This window comes from Pecten maximus, chromosome 1 (assembly GCF_902652985.1).
Source record: "Pecten maximus chromosome 1, xPecMax1.1, whole genome shotgun sequence".
Lineage (NCBI taxonomy): Eukaryota > Metazoa > Mollusca > Bivalvia > Pectinida > Pectinidae > Pecten > Pecten maximus.
In genome coordinates, this window is record NC_047015.1 from 45,508,841 (window position 1) to 45,526,802 (window position 17,962).

The 17,962-nt window shown below is 37.6% G+C and overlaps 1 protein-coding gene and 1 long non-coding RNA gene across 4 annotated transcripts in view; both read left to right on the forward strand.

The window, feature by feature from the left end:
- Positions 1 to 8,202, forward strand: part of LOC117335072 (caspase recruitment domain-containing protein 9-like) — a 55,416-nt gene extending 47,214 nt beyond the window's left edge. For all 3 annotated transcript variants that reach the window (XM_033895011.1, XM_033894996.1, XM_033895003.1), the window contains exons 18-21: positions 1,660 to 1,833; positions 3,014 to 3,078; positions 3,628 to 3,660; positions 6,760 to 8,202. In XM_033895011.1, coding sequence (XP_033750902.1) covers positions 1,660 to 1,833; positions 3,014 to 3,078; positions 3,628 to 3,660; positions 6,760 to 7,013 — 526 coding nt within the window. In that variant the 3' untranslated portion in view covers positions 7,014 to 8,202. The remainder of the gene's footprint in view (positions 1 to 1,659; positions 1,834 to 3,013; positions 3,079 to 3,627; positions 3,661 to 6,759) is intronic.
- A 5,990-nt stretch (positions 8,203 to 14,192) lies between these two features.
- On the forward strand, positions 14,193 to 17,894 carry LOC117335097. The gene is made up of 2 exons (XR_004534288.1): positions 14,193 to 14,271; positions 15,592 to 17,894. It is a non-coding gene; the product is annotated as an uncharacterized LOC117335097 (long non-coding RNA).
- The last annotated feature ends 68 nt before the right edge of the window (positions 17,895 to 17,962 follow it).

A 17,962-nucleotide genomic window follows, 5' to 3' on the forward strand; every position in this document is an offset into this window, starting at 1 on the left:
GTTATCTTTGTTAGCCTCTAATTAACAGTTCCAATTCACCATTGACTTGTACAGATTGCGGGGGTATTAGTCAGCCATCCTGGCGACAGTTCTAGTTCAATATAATTCAGTATAATTGATAAAAAGTATTTTTATGGGTTTGGGGTAAATTAAACTTTTCGATGTGAGTCTGACAGGCGACGATCAACACGAAGACACCGACACATTAACGGCTATGGTCATTATCAAGAAAACATTGATCTATTGTCAACCATGAATAATTCGAAGTCCCGCTGTTTCGAAGTTTTTCTGTTAGTCCCTTGAACTTCGAAAAGTTTGACTGTATATATATATATGTAGCTCTATGGGACAAAGTACAGGGGAGTTGTTAGCTCACAGGTTACGAGTAACCGAGGGCTAATGCTGTCACCCCGCGTTCGCGTCCGCGTCTGCTTCGGCGTCCCACCCCAAAACTTTAAAGTTTTTGGTATCAGTTTTTGGAAAGCTTCTAAGTCCAAAAGTATACACCTCACACCCTTCTAATATGGTTTATACATTCATTAGAGGTCTAGGAGTAATGTTATGGCAAAATCATGCAGAAAAAATTGTGATCTTTTCCCATTTTACCATTTTGTGAACTTAACTTTTTGAGCACAAAAATCCACTTTAAGTTTTTGGGGTAAGTTTTGGAAAGCTTGTAAGTCCACACCCTTCTTATTTGGTTTATACATCCATTAGAGGTCTAGGAGCGATATTATGTGACGTACAATTTCAAAATGACATGCTTATGCATACTTAAAAAATGAATGCATAGTGTGATTGTTGCCGCTGGTGAGCTTTCACAATCATTGATTGCACTTGTAGCTATACCCCAGGCTTTGGTGTCCGTAGACAATGAGACTGGGTTTTACAAGACAGTGGTGTGTCAATATTAATAAGGATATCACTTAGGTATTTTACATGTGTGTACCTTTAATTGTGACAAAACCTTTCTTTAGGTACTACATTTACACACTTGGTGACCTCGACTCTGAAATTGAACCTACTTTTAAAAGAGTTAGGTACAGAACATTTAAGACTGTTCCTTGTCACAAGACCTTTCCATTGTTACTACATTTGTGGACCTGCTTACCTTGACCCTTGACCTACTTTTAAAAAGCTACCTTTGTTCATAGTATGTTAAATAAATGATAAAGGGCTATTTGACATGTGTGTTCCTGGTCACAGGACCTTTCTTTGGTACTGCTTTTGCAGACCTGCTGACCTTGACACTGACCTTTGACCTACTTTTAAAAAACTAATTCTGAATATCACCCACTCAATGGGCTTTGTTGTTTCTTTTCTGACATGAAGGTCTTGATTCAATTCCTAAGTGGAATTTAAACCTTGTAAATACTGGTAGTGATATACCACTCGGATAAAGAGATCTTCTCTTTAGCTTGATTGTTTGATTGTAAAACGAAGTATGCAAGGTGTCCAACTAGTCAATGAAATAGATTGATCATGTCTTAAACAAAATGAGTTAGATGATCTAGAAGGACTGATGTGGTCAATGTATCAGCAGAAAATGTTTGTGGGTAATTTTTAAAGAATTATTGGGGAAAATATATATCTTTGCTTAGTGATACAGATATATTTCTGTTCATTGTTTTACATTCTGTATGATTGTAATTCTAACAGGAGTAATGTTAATTTGGAAGAAGACAGCATTTGTCCCAGTATACAAAATGGAGACGTCTTCTGTGTTTCTTCAACCACGATGGGGAGTGCAAACAAGTACTGGAAAGGATTTCGATTTGACAAGGGGAGTAACTCATGGTCAAAGGATCCAGTATCATTACCCAATGTCTCCGAGTAAGTAGATCAGCACGACTTCATAAGGGATTTCCCATTTTATCATCAGTGAACTCTTCAAGACAACTCTTCATTGTAGGATGATCATTTACAAGGTTCTCATTCTAAAAATGCTACTTATCTGAAGTCGTACATTTAAGTGTATTTAGTCCGAAACAAGTAAACAGTGATCAACGTTGTATCATAGTAATGAGTTAATGAACTGTAATTAATTATTAGGTAATGAGTTAATGAACTGTAATTAATTATTAGGTAATGAGTTAATGAACTGTAATTAATTATTAGGTAATGAGTTAATGAACTGTAATTAATTATTAGGTAAGGAGTTTATTAACTGTAATTATACCCCCGCAACGAAGTTAGGGGGGGTATACTGGAATCAGGTTGTCTGTCCGTCCGTCGTCCGTCCGTCCGTCTGTCTGTAGACGCATTTTGTCCGGACAACTTCTCCTAAATCAATGGGCCAATTCCGATGAAACTTCGCACAAATATTAATGATCATGTGTAGATGTGCATGCCACTTTATTTTTCTCAAAATTATGGTTGCTATGGCAACTGGTCACTATAAACAGGTTTTCCGATAAGAACCATAACTTTAAGTTTGTCCGGACAACTCCTCCTAAACTTAATGGCCAATTTCAATGAAATTTCACACAAATATAGAGGACCATGTGTAGATGTGCATGCCACTTTCTTTTCTTTCAAAATTATGGTTGCTATGGCAACTGGTCACTATATTACTGGGTTATCTTAGAATGCCTCTAATTAACAGTTCCAATTCACCATTGACTTGTGCAGATTGCGGGGGTATTAGTCAGCCATCCTGGCGACAGTTCTAGTTAATCATTAGGTAAGGAGTTTATTAACTGTTATTAGTTTAGGAGTTAATTAACCATAATAACTTATTATGTAAAGAGTTAATTCGCTGTAATTAGTTTTTAAGTAAGGAGTTAATTAACCATAATTTCTTACCCAGGGTATAATGGTTATTGGTGATCTTGTAGGATGTTTGTCTCAAGAAAGACTCACCCAAATATCACCCAAATCAACAAAATACAAGACTCAATCCTTGATAAAATCTTGCATATAATTTATAAATTTGTGTTAATAACAAACATCAACATAATTATACAATATACATATATATATCATTAACTTTAATTGTGCTCTTATCTACAAGGGCTTTAAAGCTAAGGCGAGGAACGGGTGCAGGAAGACAACGTGGTCGACAGCAAGCATTCCGACGTAAGTGCCATAGAGTTTTTCTTCATAAAGCATTACATGTTTAGTTTTGTTTAAAGATTAACTTGAATATATTCTTCATGTTATGGAGCTATAATACAAAAATGGAAGTGTACTCCAATAAACCGTGAAGCAGTTTATTATGAGAGTACACTCAGGTTTTTTGTGTTATAACTCCATAACATAAAAATATAGATATTCAAGTTAATCCTTATAATTTATTTTTAAGTAACTGTACACGATCCCTGTGGAAATCTATTTTAAAATTGATTTTTTTTTTCTCTTAGAAATTATTACGCCGCTTTATCAGCCAATCAAAACGATGTTACAAACGGCAACGTCATATGGGCTGATAACATAAATTTCTAAAATGCTTGTAACAAACTGTGAAACAAGATTGAATTATATAAAGATGGCTTTGTATAATAATTATATAGAAATACGTACATACCTGTTGTGGGGTGGTTTGTATTGAAAACACAAGACAATAATAGAATAAAGTGGTAATTTGGGCTTTTAACAACTTACAATTTTTTTTTTGTCTCACTACAGATCGACCCTATTCGCGAGTGTTGCCAACAAGATGTAAGTATTCTACTGGAAATTATGCTTGATCTTGTTTTAATGTATGTTACCTGATATTTTTCAAAATTTGCATTAGGGGAAATGTTAGGGAGCAGAAAGCAGCATTACAGGAGGGTGGAGAGGAAGTGTTAGAGGATGGTGAAGAAGAGGAGGGTGGAGAGAAAATCTTAGAGAAGAGTGGAGAGGAAGTATTAGAAGAGGGTGGAGAGGAAATCTAAGAGGAGGGTGGAGAGGAAATCTAAGAGGAGAGTGGAGAGGAAGTATTAGAAGAGGGTTAGGAGGATTCAGAGTCGGAGGAGGATAGAGAGGATGTATTAGAAGAGGGTAGAGAGGAATTGTTAGAGGAGGGTGGAGAGGAATTGTTATAGGAGGGTGGAGAGGAATTGTTATAGGAGGGTGGAGAGGAAGTGTTAGAGGAGGGTGTGGAGGAAATGTTAGAGGAGGGTGGAGAGGAATTGTTATAGGAGGGTGGAGAGGAAATGTTAGAGGAGGGTGTGGAGGAAATGTTAGTGGAGGGTAGAGAGGAATTGTTAGAGGAGGGTGGAGAGGAAATGTTAAAGGAGGATGGAGAGGAAGTGTTAGAGGAGGGTGTGGAGGAAATGTTAGTGGAGGGTAGAGAGGAATTGTTAGAGGAGGGTGGAGAGGAATTGTTATAGGAGGGTGGAGAGGAAATGTTAGAGGAGGGTGTGGAGGAAATGTTAGTGGAGGGTAGAGAGGAATTGTTAGAGGAGGGTGGAGAGGAAATGTTAAAGGAGGATGGAGATGAAGTGTTAGAGGAGGGTGTGGAGGAAATGTTAGTGGAGGGTAGAGAGGAATTGTTAGAGGAGGGTGGAGAGGAATTGTTATAGGAGGGTGGAGAGGAATTGTTATAGGAGGGTGGAGAGGAATTGTTATAGGAGGGTGGAGAGGAAGTGTTAGAGGAGGGTGTGGAGGAAATGTTAGTGGAGGGTAGAGAGAAATTGTTATAGGAGGGTGGAGAGGAAATCTTAGAGGAGAGTGGAGAGGAAGTATTAGAAGAGGGTGAGGAGGATTCAGAGTCGGAGGAGGATAGAGATGATGTATTAGAAGAGGGTAGAGAGGAATTGTTAGAGGAGGGTGGAGAGGAATTGTTATAGGAGGATGGAGAGGAAGTGTTAGAGGAGGGTGGAGAGGAATTGTTATAGGAGGATGGAGAGGAATTGTTAGAGGAGGGTGGAGAGGAATTGTTATAGGAGGATGGAGAGGAAGTGTTAGAGGAGGGTGTGGAGGAAATGTTAGTGGAGGGTAGAGAGAAATTGTTATAGGAGGGTGGAGAGGAAATGTTAGAGTAAGGTGGAAAGGAAGTGTTAGAGGAGGGTGGAGAGGAAGTATTAGAGGAGGGTGAAGAGGAAATCTTAGAGGAGGGTGGAGAGGAAATCTTAGAGGAAAGTGGAGAGGAAATCTTAGAGGAGAGTGGAGAGGATTCAGAGTTGGAGGAGAGTGGAGAGGAAGTGTTAGAGGAGGGTGTGGAGGAAATGTTAGTGGAGGGTGCAGAAGAAGTGTTAGAGGAGGGTGCTGAGGAAATGTTAGAGGAGGGTGGAGAGGAAATGTTAGAGGAGGGTGCAGGGGAAATGTTAGAGGAGGGTGGAGATGAAGTGTTAGAGGAGGGTGCAGAAGAAGTATTAGAGGAGGGTGCAGAGGAAATGTTAGAGGAGGGTGAGAACGAAGTGTTAGAAGAGATTAGAGACAAAGTGTTAGGGGAGGGTGCAGAGGAAATGTTATTGGAGGATGGAGATGAAGTGTTAGAGGAGGGTAGGAAGGAAATGTTAGAGGAGATGAAGTGTTAGAGGAGGGTGCAGGGGGAAATGTAAGAGGAGGGTGGAGATGAAGTGTTAGAGGAGGGTGGAGAGGAAATGTTAGAGGAGGGTGAGAAGGAAGTGTTAGAAGAGAGTGGAGAGGAAGTGTTAGAAGAGAGTGGAGAGGAAGTGTTAGAGGTGGGTGGGGAGGAAGTGTTAGAGGAGGGTGGAGAGGAAGTATTAGAGGAGGGTGGAGAGGTAATCTTAGAGGAGAGTGGAGAGGAAATCTTAGAGGAGAGTGGAGAGGATTCAGAGTCGGAGGAGAGTGGAGAGGAGGTGTTAGAGGAGGGTGTGGAGGAAATGTTAGTGGAGGGTAGAGAGGAATTGTTAGAGGAGGGTGGAGAGGAAATGTTAGAGGAGGGTGGAGAGGAAATGTTAGAGGAGGGTGGAGAGGAAATGTTAGAGGAGGGTGGAGAGGAATTGTTAGAGGAGGGTGCAGGGGAAATGTTAGAGGAGGGTGGAGAGGAAATGTTATAGGAGGGTGGAGAGGAATTGTTAGAGGAGGGTGCAGGGGAAATGTTAGAGGAGGGTGGAGATGAAGTGTTAGAGGAGGGTGCAGAGGAAATGTTAGAGGAGGGTGCTGAGGAAATGTTAGAGGAGGGTGCAGAGGAAATGTTAGAGGAGGGTGAGAATGAAGTGTTAGAAGAGAGTAGAGACAAAGTGTTAGAGGAGGGTGCAGAGGAAATGTTAGAGGAGGATGGAGATGAAGTGTTAGAGGAGGGTAGGAAGGAAATGTTAGAGGAGAGGAAGTGTTAGAGGAGGGTAGGAAGGAAATGTTAGAGGAGGGTGGAGATGAAGTGTTAGAGGAGAGTGGAGAGGAAATGTTAGAGGAGGTTACAAAGGAAGTTTTAGTGGAGGGTGGAGAGGAAATGTTAGAAGAGAGTGGAGAGGAAGTGTTAGAGGTGGGTGGGGAGGAAGTGTTAGAGGAGAATGGAGAAGGAATGTTACAGATTGGTGGAGAGGAAGTTTTGCTGGAGAGTGGAGATGAAATGTTAGGGGAGGATAGAGAGGAAATGTTAGAGGAGAGTAGAGAGGAAGTATAAGAGGAGGATGGAGAGGAAATGAGACAAATGGGTGGAAAGGTATTGTTAGAGGAGGATGGACATGAAATATTAGAGGAGAGAGGAGAGGAAGTGTTAGAGGGATGTGGAGAGGAAGTGGTAGAGGTTTAGAGGAAGTGTTAGAAGAATGTGGAGACAAAATGAAAGACAGTGTAGCTGATAAGTGAAGTTGTTTTTACAAGGTTGTGGAATATATCACTACTATTTTCAATACAATGTTGTAGCATGCAACACAGATTGCAGTACAGATGATGCCGAGACCCAATCTACCCCTCTCCCGTGGAGCACAAAGTTTGAGGGAAAGGTATACTGGCACAAGGAGAGAAGGCTGGACACAATGGATGTGGAGAAGTACCGCCACCTACTGGGCTATAGTTCGGATGTGTCTTTTTCCAACACCAGTATTGACCTTGACAGTGACACTTCCAACATATGTAATTCTATTTCATTACCAAACGAGGAATGTTATTCTCTGTAGTCAGAAGTTAGAAGTTCTGCAAGTCATTTCCCCATAGGATTCTATGTTAAATTAACTATATTTTGCAATTAATTTACATACATTTATTTGGCTTGCAATCATTTTAAGATCTCAAGGGTCACGTTGACGTATAGTCATCGTGCTTCGTTTGTTGCCGTGTGCTGTGCGTACACTTTCCACATTTAAAAAACTTCTTCTCAAGTTCTACTGGTCCGAACTTGCCTGAATAGTGATCCTAAGATGGTTCTGACCAAGTGTTGTTATTTTTTGGGTCGATTCAAAATCCAAGATGGCTGCCATTTTGAAAAACACATCTTAAACTTCTTCTCCAGTTCCACTGGTACCATCGAGCTGAACATTGGTAGGAATGTTTTAAGGAAAGGCAGCCAACAAGGTGTTGTTATTTTTCCGTCTCATAAGAACTTTTACATGGCAGCCATGGTAGCCATTTTGTAACATGATTGCACCATCATGGTTTTCCTGAACAATGCCTATTTTAAACTTCTCAAGTTCCACTGGCGGGATTCAGCTCTATCTTACCTGAAATGATTTTGATATAGTCCTGACAAAGTGTTGTTATTTTTTGGGTCGGTCCAAAATCCAAGATGGCTGCCATTGGCCACAGTACCACTATACTCGCTAATGGGTATTTATACTACAATAGTACAGAGTCAGATGACTGTTAGTTAAGGCCCTTGGGCCTCTTGTTTTATAAAATTTCACATGCAGCAAAAAAATCTTCTGGTTATATTATTGGTATTATCTGTGGTTGAATTGATATAAAATATCTAAATATCTATAAAAAAAACCCACCATTTTTCCTTGTGAGGTTCAAAATTTGTCAAAATTCTGAAAGACAAGGTCCAGGGGTAAGGGGAAAATGTCAGGAAAAGAGACTAAGGCGTTGTATGGGTAAATTTTATACACATTTTTATGGACCTTATGGACAGTTTTATAGTGACATGGATGGCTTTGTGATATTTCATTCACTATTGAGAAAAATGGAAGTAATTGAAGTAAGGCTTCAAATTATTTTACTAAAAGTCTACTGCTGTAGTCTTATAGAAATGCTATAAATGAACAAGATTAATGTTTGTGGCTGGTAAGATATTATTTTTAAACACCTGTCACAGACACCTGACATTTTGTTGTTTATATATCATTATTGCCCACCTATAAATGACAGTTTGATGTTTAGATATCAGTTTGATGTTTAGATATCATTATTGCCCACCTATAAGTGACAGTTTGATGTTTAGATATCATTATTACCCACCTGTATGTGACAGTTTGTTGTTAGGATATCATTATTGCCCACCTGTTTGTGACAGTTTGTTGTTTATATATCATTATTACCCACCTATAAGTGACAGTTTGATGTTTATATATCATTATTGCCCACCTGTATGTGACAGTTTGTTGTTAGGATATCATTATTGCCCACCTATAAGTGACAGTTTGATGTTTATTAGCCCACCATCATCAGATGGTGGGCTATTCAAATCGCCCTGCGTCCGTGGTCCGTGGTCCGTCCCTCCGTCCGTCCCTCCGTCCGTAAACAATTCTTGTTATCGCTATTTCTGAGAAAGTGCTGATGGGATCTTTCTCAAATTTCATATGTAGGTTCCCCTTGGTGCCTTGTTGTGCATATTGCATTTTGGGACCGATCAGAAAACAACATGGCCGACAGGCAGCCATCTTGGATTTTGACAATTGAAGTTTGTTATCTCTATTTCTGAGAAAGTATTGAAGGGATCTTTCTCAAATTTCATATGTAGGTTCCCCTTGGTGCCTAGTTATGCATATTGCATTTTGGGACCGATCAGAAAACAACATGGCCGACAGGCAGCCATCTTGGATTTTGACAATTGAAGTTTGTTATCTCTATTTCTGAGAAAGTATTGAAGGGATCTTTCTCAAATTTCATATGTAGGTTCCTCTTGGTGCCTAGATATGCATATTGCATTTTGGGACCGATCAGAAAACAACATGGCCGACAGGCAGCCATCTTGAATTTTGACAATTGGAGTTTGTTATCGCTATTTCTGTGGAAGTACTGAAGGGATCTTTCTCAAATTTCATATGTAGGTTCCCTTTGGTGCCTAGTTATGCATATTTCATTTTGGGACCAATCGGGAAAAAAACATGGCCGACAGGCAGCCATCTTGGATTTTGACAATTGGAGTTTGTTAACGCTATTTCTGAGGAAGTACTGAAGGGATCTTTCTCAAATATTATATGTAGGTTCCCTTTGGTGCCTAGTTATGCAAATTGCATTTTGGGAACAATCGGAAAACAAAATGGCCGACAGGCAGCCATCTTGGATTTTGACAATTGAAGTTTGTTATCGCTATTTCTGTGAAAGTACTGAAGGGATCTTTCTCAAATTTCATATGCAGGTTCCTCTTTGTGCCTGGTTATGCATATTGCATTTTGAGACTAATCAGAAAACAACATGGCTGACAGGCAGCCATCTTGGATTCTGACAATTAAAGTTTGTTATCGCTATTTCTGTGAAAGTAATGAAGAGATCTTTCTGAAATTTCATATGCCGGTTCCCCTCAGTGCCTAGTTATGCATATTGCATTTTGAGACCAATCAGAAAACAACATGGCCAACAGGCAGCCATCTTTGATTTTGACAATTGAAGTTTGTTATCGCTATTTCTCAGAAAGTAATGAAGGGATCTTTCTAAAATTTCATATGCATGTTCCCATCGGTGCCTAGTTATGCATATTGCATTTTGAGACTAATCAGAAAACAACATGGCCGACAGGCAGCCATTTCGGATTTTGACAATTGAAGTTTGTTATCGCTATTTCTGTGAAAGTACTGAAGGGATCTTTTTCAAATTTCATATGAAGGTTCCCCTCAGTGCCTAGTTTTGCATATTGGGACCAATACGAAAACAACATGGCCGACAGACAGCCATTATAGCTAAATCTTAAATTCTGTATATAGGTTCCCCTTGTTTGAAAAGTACTAGAGGGCTGTTTCTGAATTTACACAGATACGTAGGACTTAGAGGAAGGGAAAAGTAGGGAAAAGGTCAATCTGACATGGAACCTATAAAGATCATTCAATGGTGGGCGCCAAGATCCCTCTGGGATCTCTTGTATATCATTATTGCCCACCTGTATGTGACAGTTTGTTGTTTAGATATCATTATTGCCCACCTGTATGTGACAGTTTGTTGTTAGGATATCATTATTGCCCACCTGTATGTGACATTTTGTTGTTTAGATATCATAATTGCCCCCTGTATGTGACAGTTTGTTGTTTAGATATCATTATTGCCCACCTGTATGTGAGTTTGATGTTAGGATATCATTATTGCCCACCTATAAGTGACAGTTTGTTGTTTATATATCATTATTGCCCACCTGTATGTGACAGTTTGTTGTTTAGATATCATTATTGCCCACCTATAAGTGACAGTTTGATGTTTATATATCATTATTGCCCACCTGTTTGTGACAGTTTGTTGTTTAGATATCATTATTGCCCACCTATAAGTGACAGTTTGATGTTTATATATCATAATTGCCCACCTGTATGTGACAGTTTGTTGTTTAGATATCATTATTGCCCACCTGTATGTGACAGTTTGTTGTTTATATATCATTATTGCCCGCCTGTATGTGAGTTTGATGTTTAAATATCATTATTACCCACCTGTATGTGACAGTTTGATGTTAGGATATCATTATTGCCCACCTGTATGTGACAGTTTGATGTTTATATATCATTATTGCCCACCTGTATGTGACAGTTTGTTGTTAGGATATCATTATTGCCCACCTATAAGTGACAGTTTGATGTTTAAATATCATTATTACCCACCTGTATGTGACAGTTTGTTGTTAGGATATCATTATTGCCCACCTGTATGTGACAGTTGGTTGTTAGGATATCATTATTACCCACCTATAAGTGACAGTTTGTTGTTTAGATATCATTATTGCCCACCTATAAGTGACAGTTTGTTGTTAGGATATCATTATTGCCCACCTATAAGTGACAGTTTGATGTTTATATATCATTATTGCCCACCTGTATGTGACAGTTTGTTGTTTAGATATCATTATTGCCCACCTGTATGTGAGTTTGATGTTAGGATATCATTATTGCCCACCTATAAGTGACAGTTTGTTGTTTATATATCATTATTGCCCACCTGTATGTGACAGTTTGTTGTTTAGATATCATTATTGCCCACCTATAAGTGACAGTTTGATGTTTATATATCATTATTGCCCACCTGTTTGTGACAGTTTGTTGTTTAGATATCATTATTGCCCACCTATAAGTGACAGTTTGATGTTTATATATCATTATTGCCCACCTGTATGTGACAATTTGTTGTTTAGATATCATTATTGCCCACCTATAAGTGACAGTTTGTTGTTTATATATCATTATTGCCCGCCTGTATGTGAGTTTGATGTTTAAATATCATTATTGCCCACCTATAAGTGACAGTTTGATATTTAGATATCATTATTGCCCGCCTGTATGTGACAGTTTGATGTTTAGATATCATTATTGCCCACCTATAAGTGACAGTTTGTTGTTTATATATCATTATTGTCCACCTGTAAGTGACAGTTTGATGTTTAAATATCATTATTGCCCACCTGTATGTGACAGTTTGATGTTAGGATATCATTATTGCCCACCTATAAGTGACAGTTTGATGTTTAATTATCATTATTACCCACCTGTATGTGACAGTTTGATGTTTAGATATCATTATTGCCCACCTATAAGTGACAGTTTGTTGTTTATATATCATTATTGCCCACCTATAAGTGACAGTTTGTTGTTTAGATATCATTATTGCCCACCTGTATGTGACAGTTTGTTGTTTAGATATCATTATTACCCACCTATAAGTGACAGTTTGATGTTTAGATATCATTATTGCCCACCTGTATGTGACAGTTTGATGTTTAAATATCATTATTGCCCACCTATAAGTGACAGTTTGTTGTTAGGATATCATTATTGCCCACCTGTATGTGACAGTTTGTTGTTTAGATATCATAATTGCCCACCTGTATGTGACAGTTTGTTGTTTAAATATCATTATTGCCCACCTGTATGTGACAGTTTGTTGTTTAGATATCATTATTGCCCCCCTATAAGTGACAGTTTGATGTTTAATTATCATTATTACCCACCTGTATGTGACAGTTTGATGTTAAGATATCATTATTATACCCACCTGTATGTGACAGTTTGTTATTCAGATTAAACTCATTCTCATCAATATTGTCATTTTAACAATAGATCTGATTTTCATAATAATTTAGTAAGCATATATATATAAGCGTATAAAGTGACCTATGATCTGAATAACCAAAGTGTACTTTATGAAATATCATGGCGTAAACAGGGAGCGGTGAGATTCTCCTGGAGAGCAGACAAGAGTGGTGAGATTCTCCTTGAGAGCAGACAAGAGTGGTGAGATTCTCCTTGAGAGCAGACAAGAGTGGTGAGATTTTCCTTTAGAGCAGACAAGAGTGGTGAGATTCTCCTTGAGAGCAGATAAGAGTGGTGAGATTCTCCTTGAGAGCAGATAAGAGTGGTGAGATTCTCCTTGAGAGCAGACAAATGTGGTGAAATTCTCCTTGAGAGCAGACAAGAGTGGTGAGATTCTCCTTGAGAGCAGATAAGAGTGGTGAGATTCTCCTTGAGAGCAGATAAGAGTGGTGAGATTCTCCTTGAGAGCAGACAAGAGTGATGAGATTCTCCTTGAGAGCAGATAAGAGTGGTGAGATTCTCCTTGAGAGCAGACAAGAGTGGTGAGATTCTCCTTGAGAGCAGACAAGAGTGGTGAGATTCTCCTTGAGAGCAGACAAGAGTGGTGAGATTCTACAAAGCAGACAGACGATTATTTATGACAACCATTGATGTTATTACATGTACAAGTTACATATCAAACATTTATGTGATCTAGTTAAACTGTAATGCTGTTCTATGTGAACATTTTCTTTTTGTTTCCTTAAAATGTTTAAAATTTTTAGTTGAACAAAGAGAGGTACAAACCACAGCTTCCGTACCATGGTTTGTGCAGGTGTATACATGTCTGTTGGTCGGCAAATACAGTCCCTTCCATCTGTTAAACTTTTAAGTTGATTTTTTAAAACTTCCACTTCTCACTGACTTTACTCTTTGAGTCCCATAAAGATTAAACCTATTGAAATCCATATGTGCCATTACATATATGTATGAGGAGTGGAGTGGTGTGGTTTTCACAAAGTGTTAAATATGGTCTGTTAGTTGATTGAGCAAGCTTCATGAGTTCACTTTGTACAGTCACCTTGGCAGAGACCCGTGTTTGAGTCCTTTCCCTCCAAATATCCACAGCTATGTGAAACACCAGTGTCACTCGTAGGTAAACATAAAACATACCTAGTGTCACTCGTAGGTAAACATAAAACATACCTAGTGTCACTCGTAGGTAAACATAAAACTTACCTAGTGTCACTCGTAGGTAAACATAAAACATACCCAGTGTCACTCGTAGGTAAACATAAAACATACCTAGTGTCACTCGTAGGTAAACATAAAACATACCCAGTGTCACTCGTAGGTAAACATAATACATACCTTGTGTCACTCGTAGGTAAACATAAAACATACCCAGTGTCACTCGTAGGTAAACATAATACATACCTTGTGTCACTCGTAGGTAAACATAAAACATACCCAGTGTCACTCGTAGATAAACATAAAACATAACTAGTGTCACTCGTAGGTAAACATAAAACAATCCCAGTGTCACTCGTAGGTAAACATAAAACATACCCAGTGTCACTCGTAGGTAAACATAAAACATACCCAGTGTCACTCGTAGGTAAACATAAAACATACCCTGTGTCACTCGTAGGTAAACATAAAACATACCCAGTGTCACTCGTAGGTAAACATAAAACATACCTAGTGTCACTCGTAGGTAAACATAAAACATACCCAGTGTCACTCGTAGGTAAACATAAAACATACCCAGTGTCACTCGTAGGTAAACATAAAACATACCTAATGTCACTCGTAGGTAAACATAAAACATACCCAGTGTCACTCGTAGGTAAACATAAAACATACCCAGTGTCTCTCGTAGGTAAACATAAAACATACCCAGTGTCACTCGTAGGTAAACATAAAACATACCTTGTGTCACTCGTAGGTAAACATAAAACATACCCAGTGTCACTCGTAGGTAAACATAAAACATACCTAGTGTCACTCGTAGGTAAACAGAAAACATACCTTGTGTCACTCGTAGGTAAACTTAAAACATACCCAGTGTCACTCGTAGGTAAACATAAAACATACCTAGTGTCACTCGTAGGTAAACATAAAACATACCCAGTGTCACTCGTAGGTAAACATAAAACATACCTTGTGTCACTCGTAGGTAAACATAAAACATACCTAGTGTCACTGGTAGATAAACATAAAACATACCTAGTGTCACTCGTAGGTAAACATAAAACATACCCAGTGTCACTCGTAGGTAAACATAAAACATACCCAGTGTCACTCGTAGATAAACATAAAACATACCCAGTGTCACTCGTAGGTAAACATAAAACATACCCAGTGTCACTCGTAGGTAAACATAAAACATACCTTGTGTCACTCGTAGGTAAACATAAAACATACCCAGTGTCACTCGTAGGTAAACATAAAACATACCCAGTGTCACTCGTAGGTAAACATAAAACATACCTTGTGTCACTCGTAGGTAAACATAAAACATACCCAGTGTCACTCGTAGGTAAACATAAAACATAGCTAGTGTCACTCGAAGGTAAACATAAAACATACCTAGTGTCACTGGTAGATAAACATAAAACATACCCAGTGTCACTCGTAGGTAAACATAAAACATACCCAGTGTCACTCGTAGATAAACATAAAACATACCCAGTGTCACTCGTAGGTAAACATAAAACATACCCAGTGTCACTCGTAGGTAAACATAAAACATACCCTGTGTCACTCGTAGGTAAACATAAAACATACCCAGTGTCACTCGTAGGTAAACATAAAACATACCCAGTGTCACTCGTAGGTTAACATAAAACATATCCAGTGTCACTCGTAGGTTAACATAAAACATATCCAGTGTCACTCGTAGGTTAACATAAAACATATCCAGTGTCACTCGTAGGTTAACATAAAACATATCCAGTGTCACTCGTAGGTAAACATAAAACATACCCAGTGTCACTCGTAGGTAAACATAAAACATACCCAGTGTCACTCGTAGGTAAACATAAAACATACCCAGTGTCACTCGTAGGTAAACATAAAACATAGCTAGTGTCACTCGTAGGTAAACATAAAACATAGCTAGTGTCACTCGTAGGTAAACATAAAACATACCCTTTGTCACTCGTAGGTAAACATAAAACATAACTAGTGTCACTCGTAGGTAAACATAAAACATACCTAGTGTCACTCGTAGGTAAACATAAAACATACCCAGTGTCACTCGTAGGTAAACATAAAACATAGCTAGTGTCACTCGTAGGTAAATATAAAACATACCCAGTGTCACTCGTAGGTAAACATAAAACATACCTAGTGTCACTCGTCTGTGTTGTTTGAAACAGGGTTCTTTTATCTCTTACTTTTATTATATTTTTTTTAAAAAGATTTTTATTTGTTCTTCCTTGAATTATTATTTGCTAGTAAACATTGTTGATGTTTTACATGGTGTTTATTTTAGTGTATTTGACTATTAAACACTTGTTTATTGTATTTATTATCACTAAATGCAATCTGGGTGACAGATAAATAAAATGGCACCCATTAGGGCACCTTTCTATTTATCTGTCACCCAGGTGGCATTTATAGTGACAATAAATTTAATTTTGTTAAACATTTGTCTTTCTTAAATAAATATGTTCTTTATTTTCACCCATTTTCTTGTATGTTTATTTGAAAGAATAGCATTTTAAAATCAAATTAATTTCTGTGATTGATTTGCAACCAATCTGACATACATCACAAAGTCTTGCCGTGACAATGATCAAAATAGCGCCAAATGGCAGCATAGTAATGCAATTGTTCATAATCATAATTCTCCCTGCGTTTGATTCATTTGTAGCGCATAGCGAAGCATTTCCATGATGTTGATAAAAATGACATAACAATCACATCATGTGATCTTGACTTCATCTATACGCTCTAAGATGAAGTCCAGACTAACATTGAGGCAATGGGAGACTGTGGTGCCAAATTCAAATATTCAAAAATAGTGTTGATTTTCTGGATTAATTGCTGTGCATGTATTATACAACTTGTTTTTTTGACATTTAGTACATGTATATTGGGGTAATTCTAAAAAATAATAACAAACAAATTTAACCACACTTTATTTGAATCGGAAATATGAAAAATCTAAACATTTCTACAACTTTAGTTGTTAAATCCTACTAAAAGTAACACTTTTTCTGTCTCCATAGTTACCAATGTTGTAACAAATGTAGGTGTTGAAATTGAAAATCCTTATTTGAAAATAAAAGATTAGGCCCACTCAACAGTTCTGATCAAAGTTCTAAATCTTCCAGTTGAATATCCTACACATGACCGACTCTCTCTGTTCTCTGTATCATCATCTAAAGTCTGTCAAATCATCACCCGATTGTCCATGGCAATCTTTTTAAATATGCTGATCATTTACTTATCATTATCAGAATTATTTGCAGAAGCTTACCGCATAGATCTCCCCTAGTCCTCTAAATTAAAGGTTCACCAGCTATGATACAGTGTGAGAAAATAAATCGTGAAGTCTTGTAGACAATAGCTACCTATACTGTATAAAGTTCTATGGCGGGTTTGATAGACTTCACAAAATATTGTAGAACATAATATTTCTGAAATATAATTTGACCGAATTATATTTCATTTCAAAAGTTTTCCGCTATTTGAGGTTGATTACATTGCATAGATATTAGGTCTATCATTTTGTATAGACACACATAGCCACAATCTATCGGTCTACCGTTACTTTAGCACACTGTTATAACAGGGTATATCGTTTTTTTTGTTTTTTTGTTTTTTTATGTTTTTTCAGAATTTTTTCTTTATTTAGTGTTTGCATTGACACATCATTTTTCACCTAAAAATTGGGTTTTAGATGTGAGGAAAAATTGACCAGATTTAATCACTAAATCGCTACTGGGAAGGGGTGAAGCAACATTAGGGAGTTGTTCAAGTGTGTTGGTGTGTTTGCATTTTTTAAGAAATTTTGAGATGTAAAATTATTGATGAAGTCGCACAAAGTTGTTGCTATTAAATTTTCTTTTTTCTTCTTGTTTACTTGTGTTGCTTTTTAATAAGGATTTATTTGAATTTCAACACTTTTAATGCATTTATATTTGCCATGACATATACCTGTATTTTAGGATGTAATTTTTTGCCTATCAGAAAATATTAACTTGTTTTGTTTAACAAAAAATGATACTGTAACACAGTAACAGCAATCATTGTCAGTCATCGCAGCTGTGAAAGTGGAAATACTTGTACTTGAAATTTAATGTTGATTTTTCATTTACTGAAACAAAAATCGGTGTTAAAATACAAGTGTGCTGTAAAGTCCACTTTGTGGTTTCATTGCCATTAATATTTTTATAGTCAATAGAAAAAGGCACAAACTGGAAATTTTCACTTTCACAGTACCCGTAAAATTTCCACTTGTACAGTACATGTAAAATTTTCTCTTACTCAGTATCTGAAAAATTTCCACTTTCACAGTACCTATAAAATGTCCACTTTTACCGAACCAGTAAAACTTATTTTAAAAGCTTTAACATTAAAATTGACCTATATTTACACTTTTATAATAAAGCCTTTTTAACAGAATGTTGTTAAAATGTATTGTGTGTTTTAATTATACCCCCGCAACAAAGTTAGGGGGTATACTGGAATCA